Source organism: Megalobrama amblycephala, linkage group LG12 (genome assembly GCF_018812025.1).
Source record: "Megalobrama amblycephala isolate DHTTF-2021 linkage group LG12, ASM1881202v1, whole genome shotgun sequence".
In the NCBI taxonomy this organism is placed as follows: domain Eukaryota; kingdom Metazoa; phylum Chordata; class Actinopteri; order Cypriniformes; family Xenocyprididae; genus Megalobrama; species Megalobrama amblycephala.
Genome location: NC_063055.1, coordinates 15,493,718 through 15,500,364, shown reverse-complemented (window position 1 = coordinate 15,500,364; position 6,647 = coordinate 15,493,718). Strand labels below are relative to the sequence as shown.

At 35.9% G+C, this 6,647-nt stretch overlaps 1 protein-coding gene across 1 annotated transcript; it reads left to right on the top strand.

The window, feature by feature from the left end:
• The first annotated feature begins 670 nt into the window (after nucleotides 1-670).
• Nucleotides 671-3,013, top strand: LOC125279448 (H-2 class II histocompatibility antigen, A-Q alpha chain-like). Its single transcript, XM_048209128.1, has 4 exons — nucleotides 671-922; nucleotides 1,143-1,406; nucleotides 1,580-1,861; nucleotides 1,937-3,013. The coding sequence occupies exons 1-4, from the start codon at nucleotides 859-861 to the stop codon at nucleotides 2,056-2,058; spliced, it is 732 nt and encodes a 243-aa protein (XP_048065085.1). The 5' UTR covers nucleotides 671-858; the 3' UTR covers nucleotides 2,059-3,013.
• Nucleotides 3,014-6,647: the final 3,634 nt, after the last annotated feature.

Here is a 6,647-nt window from a genome sequence, read left to right as displayed (position 1 = left end):
ACCTTGGAGGACTAAGGATATTGTTAAATATATCTCCAATTGTTTTCATCTGAAAGAAGATTGTCATATACACCTAGGATGGCTTGAGGGTGAGTAATTCATGGGATAATTTTCATTTTTGGGTGAACTATCCATTTAACTTCAATGTAATTATTGACTGACGCCATAAACCCAACAGTTTAACAACATTAAGACTTCTCATCCTTCACTGTAGTGAAACCCAGAGTCAGACTCATGAAGAAGACACTCACAGACTCTCAAGGGCTTCAGATCAGCTGTCTGGTCCCCCCGTCACATTAATCTGACTCTGTTCAGAGATGATCAGCCTGTGGATGTTGATCAGATCACAGGAGGAGAGATTCTTCTTATTGAATATGAAAAGCGTCATCTTTGATTGTAAGGGACATGTGCAAACGTAGGCTTAACATTTTTTAAGAAAATCTGCAACTGTAAGCAGGTAGGTTAAGAAAAGTGGTTAACATCCATGTACAAAGATTTTAAATGAAGCAGCGGCCATCCAAATCCACAGTATAACAAGCAGAAGTCAAAGTGATAACAGGAAGTTCTGCTCCAGTCCAGAAACTGTCAATCTGAGTGTTTCTATAGGTCTCCCTAAATGCGGTTCTATGCAGACTCAAGACTGACTGTTTTAATGAGTGAGAGAGAGGTGACAGTGACCTCTGGTGGTTAAGAAGTTAACTTGTGGCAGATCACTCTCAGTTTGGTGGATAACAGAATATCATTACCAGATCATTATCATATCATTACCAGAATGTCAAATTCATGACTGACGGCAGAACATACTGAATTTGTCTTTAGGTGGAAGGATCCAAAACCAACTCACTACTGTAAACAAACATGCTTGGAACATTTTGCGGAATAATATTTTTCATTGCCTATTTGCCGTATACTGAAGGCCAAAGTAAGTAAAAGTTTTAATATAAATTATACAACTTTGAACTAATGATGTTTTAAAATGTGACTTATTAATTATATTTTTTTATGAAATACATAATACTGCTAAAGCTCGAGTAGTTTTTTTTTTTTATATATGTTTATAGTAGAGCTAAAGACAAAAGAATTACTTTAAAAATCTTTTCTAGATGATATGTAACAGATCTTTTAAATTCTGAAATTTTTAGGTTATCATGAATTTGGCATGATTGAAACATGCAGTGGATCAGCTGGTGCTAATGAAGTTCTCTTCACATATGAAACTGAAGTGGCTGGATACATGGATTTAGAAGAGGCAAAAATAGTTATCACAGAACATGATATTGTATATAGTATTCTTGACATTGATAAATTAATCCAACAAGATATTGAGTCCGCTCTTACTGGATTAACATCTTTGTGCAAAGAGACTTATTTCAGGATCCTCTCTTTTAATATATCTGAACCTCTTGGTGAGTTGACTTTCTTTTTTTTTTTTTTTTACTTCAGTTACCATCTAAAGACAATAGGGATTAAACATTTAACTTTGTCAATTTAATAAGAAGGGTCTGAAATGGTATAGCTACATTACAAATACTGAGATTGAGGATTTAATTATAAAAAAAAAAATTTACATATCTTTCAGAACCTCCCTGGACCTCAATTTACACCAGGAATGATGTGAAATTACATGTCAATAACACCCTGATTTGCCTTGTTTCTGGATTCTACCCTCCACCGGTCAGAGTCTCATGGACTAAGAACAATATGAATGTGACAAATGAATCAACAGTCAGCAGATATTACCCAAACAAAGATCGGACACTGAATGTATTTTCTCGACTGAGTTTCATTCCAGAGGAAGGAGACATTTACAGCTGTTCTGTGGAGCACAAAGCCCTTCAACAACCTCAAACCAGAACATGGGGTGGGTATTTATTATTCACATCTAATTCCTTTTAGAAACACATGATGAATTTAACAAACATTTGTTTCTGTGCAGATGTAGAGATAAAGGAGCCCAGCATCGGTCCATCAGTGTTCTGTGGAGTTGGTCTGACTCTTGGGCTGCTGGGTTTGGCCACTGGAGTCTTTTTTATTGCCAAAGAGAAAAGATGGATATAGTTATACTGACGCACTAAGAGTGCCATATTTGTTGTTAGTTATATTGTTGTGCACAGATCCCCTGCAAATTTGCATTGCAAAATATATGACAAAAATACTTTATCTTCCACTTGTTTTGATAGATAATCCAGATCTGCCTCATAAACGGAAGCTTAGTTTAAGTAAAAACATATTACTACTCATCTTTCAGTAATACTTTTTGCTTTGTGTGTGTTTGTGAATTGAAAATAATGTTATTAAATGTGTTGATTAATACTATACGATCAGCTGATATATTTATTTTATTTTGGTCTTTCGTTGATACTATACCATTCTTCAGTATGCAAATAGTCAGCCTGGATTTACACGGTTATGTTCAGTTCAGTTCCGCTTCTGTCATGTCTGCATTCTCATTTGTTTATGGCTACTCAATTGTTAACGTTTAGGTGACTAGAGCTGGGAATTCTTCAAAACCAAGACCAAAATATATAAGTGTGATTGTATACTATAGGCTGCTGTTCTGTTTTGTTTTCTGCCTGTCCTGGTTATTATGTTATTATGTCATATTTTGTTTATTGTTGTAATTAACTTTTGTCCTTGTTAGGTGTTGTAGTAGTTTATGGGATGCTGATACATTTCTTAAGTGCTGCTTTTCTTGGCCAGGGATCATTTAAAAAGAGACAGTCTCAATATGATTTCCCCTGGTTAAATAAATGAAATAATAAATAATAATAAAAATGTCAATCACTGATGAAACGTAAAAAGGCCTGTTTTACACAGTCGACACAAACAGAGTGTAGACTAGGTGCTATTAATTAACACTTAACAGTAAGTTTGGCTGGTCATTAAAGTTTTCATTTCAAATAAAATTTCATTATAGTAGGCCTATTGTAGAAATTTTACAAATGTATATTTTTTAACATCTTGTAAAAAAAAAAATGAAATAAACATTAAAGGGTAGTTCACCCAAAAATGAAAATTATGTCATTAATTACTCACCCTCATGTCATTCCACACATGTAAGACCTTTATCTTCAGAACACAAATTAAAATATTTTTGATAAAATCCGATGGCTCAGTGAGGCCTGCATTGCCAGCAATAACACTCCCTTTTTCAGTGGCACCGCTAGCGATTTTGGGCCCTATGAAAGAATATGAGGTTGGGCCCCCTACCGCGCCCATTCCAAAATCTTTGTCTGCAATTTAAAGGTCCTGTTTTTCGTGGTTTTTTGAAGCTTTGATTGTGTTTATAGTGTGCAATATAACATGTGTTCATGTTTCGCGTGTAAAAAAACAATTTACTTTTACTTATCTGTATACCGCTGTTTCCACTGTCATAAAAACGAGCTGATGACTTCCTTGTTCTATGAAGTCCCTCCTTCAGAAATACGTAACGAGTTCTGATTGTGCCAGCGGTTCCTGTGCTGTGATTCGACAGCAGCTTAGCGGAAAGGTCCCAGAAAGGTCACGCCTCTTACCATAACGTGGAGATGCATGCGCTCAGTGTTATTGTAAACATGTCTTTAATTTTACCCTATCAATTTGAGCCGGAATCAGACCCGGTGATTGGACTGCGGGATGAAAATAACAGCGTTTCAATGACATGGCGACAAACACACTCTACAAACGCAACTCTTGTGTATTCCTGTGGGCGGAGGTTAGTCAAAAAACTGTTTTAGTGACGTCATTAAAGAAGGAAGCAGAGGGATGTAGTCCAAACTGGCCATTCGATGTAGGCGACTTCTGTTAAATAAAATATCTCGCTTGCCATTGAACTTTGAGCTTTAAAATTTTACAGATTTTATTTATACTCTAACAACAACATTACACACTAACTAAAGTTTGAAACATGGGATCACGAAGAACGGGACCTTTAATAATAATGACCTATTACTTTTGTTATTGCTTTTGACCACTAGGTATCAGTATTTAGTCAGAGACCTATGGCTGTAGCTAGCACTAGCAGATTATTCATTATGCAAATGTTAATGTAATAGAAAAATACAGTACAGTAATCAAATATTCATGTTCATACATTCTTAAAGGACAAAACCAATTGTTTAGTCAAAAATTCAAGAAGGTCCATATTTTAAAGCTCTTTCTAACTTTTACTCAGCCTTAAAATAACAGTTCTTGCAATTGTTAACTATAGCATTTGTTACAATAAGGATATAATTACAGGTAAGACCATTTTTTCTTTCTTTCTTTCTTTTTATAGCATTTGTTATGAAAATCTACACAGTTAGAAACTATAGCTAGGCCTACAACATGCCACAGCTGTAATATAAATCTTTAGTGAAAAATATATTCCCTTAACAGATTAGCCTATCTATTATAAATTCTACAACTAGTCAAAATTTGCCACAATAAATACAATAGACCTTGATAAATTCTAGTAAATGTGGTCTTAATGAGTTTAAAAAGTTTGCGGGATGATGTTTTCCCCTCTTTTCATCAGTCATTTTAGTGGCTGTTTTAGATCCTGTTCAACTTTCTCCGTAGCGTTTTATTATCCTCAATAGAATTCAAATGGGTTGCACATTTTATCATAAGCGTCGCATAGGAACGCCTCATGCAAATATTAACACTTTTGGAGAGCGCTGGTGAACGCGCCTACAGTGATTCGCGCGCCACTCATGCAAAATTAAACAAATGGGGTTCATTCACAGTCATATTGCGCAGACAATAGGTTGTTTGCAATCACGTGGTTCTGGTGACGGGCGAAATTCCGGTGGAGGGCAAGCAGTGAAAATTAGAATGGAAGAGATGGGGGAAAGTCCTTTCTCTGCTGGTTTAGAAAGGTATAAACAGAAAATCACAACATATGTTGGAAGCGATCCTTATGTTATGAAGAGGAGCCACTTTTCCGATGAATTAAAAGACTTTCCTGCCATCGAGGAGGCAGATATAGAGGATGTGAAGCTGCCGTCACGCCGTGTTTAGGTCTGGGTTTGTTTATCGCTCTGCCTTTCTACTAATGAAGTTAGAGCAGTATTTTGATTTTCTGTCGTGATTGTGAAAAATGTCGCCATTGTAGGTTATGCTGAATCGGGAATTGTAATAGGAACTCACGATGTCGTTCGTGGAAAAAAAGGACGGTAATAACAATTTTCGCCTTGGTTGAGAAGGTGAGGGAAGACGACTATAGCAAATGTAATAATGTCACTAAATAAACCCACTGCCTTCATACTTTGCTGAGTTTTGTATTTGTTTTTTGTGTAATAATAAACATATTTTAGAGTATGAGATCGGCTTGTGAATGATTATAACTTGCACACACAGCCACTTCAAAACTGTTCACGAGCTTCTATGGATTTGATTTTGGTTGTCATTTGTTGAAATAAATACAAAAATACAGCGTGTCTGTGTCCTGAACGTGACCCTCCGATCCTCCCACGTCGTCATATGGGAAAGTGAATATTTACAAAAACAAAATTACATTACTTAAATTACATTTACTAAAACTAGTTACATTTACACGCTTCCAACAAATAAATGGATCGACTTCAGCTTGTTGAACACATTTATTTTATTTGGACATTTTCTACCATACGATGGCTGAAGCAGCAGCGCATGACACTGTTCTCATGGTAACCAGATCAACATGTGAACAGAAGCTACTACAAAACTGAAGTGAAAATACCATATTATAATTAAATAGGATAAAAAATCTTCTTCTCCCTGCAAACGATAGCATGAAGAATGTGAATATTTACCCAAGTCAAAGAGGTAAGCAGGTATCCATATTCATTTAAGTATCAGCAGACGCAAAACGCTAAAAGGCGACAACTTTTAAAGTTAAAAAACGAAATAAGTTACAAAAAACGGTATAAGTTATGTAAACGATATAAACACCTTCTGGGTTTTCGATAAGATCGATTTGAGCAACCATAAACGACGAAAAACATGCGAATTTTGAGTTTTTGATAGGATTCCTATAGAGGGTATGCACTCGACGTCACCGTCGACCGTTACGACTGCGGTCACGTCCACTGAGTGGCAAAAGACTGAGCGGCAGCATTGGTTTTCAGCGTGAATGTCCCGAAAAACACACAAAACACATCCAAAACGGGAAAGAGCTTTGTGATTGACTGTACAAATAGCTTTGACACAAACCCTGAGATATATAGGGTGAATTGCCCTAAAGTGGGACACTGCCTAATGTGGGACACCTAAGGTTTAGTGTTTGTAGGTCCCGCATAAATACATGAATGTCAGTGAAACTATAGGTTATCTGAAGCTGTGGTGCCATGTGATCAAAATCACATAGCCTCTCAAATGTCCAGTCATATATGAGACTGTAGCAATCATCAAAAAGGAAGGACCTTGTGTGAAAGCCACCCAAAGGTCAATGACATAGAGTTTTGACAAACTTGACATTAAGGAGTATAAATTAATTTTAAACAAAAAAATCATGATATCTTTTGGCCTAATGTGCTTATGAAATTTATGTCCATCAAAAAATACTATAACATTGTATGTGTAAACTATTTTATATTTTTATCAAATTTCCTAGTGTCACACTTTAGGAAATGTGGTTTCAAAAAGTGGGACAGTATGATTGCCTAATGTGGGACAGTACTTTAGTCAGTCAAAAATGTGTATTGGGG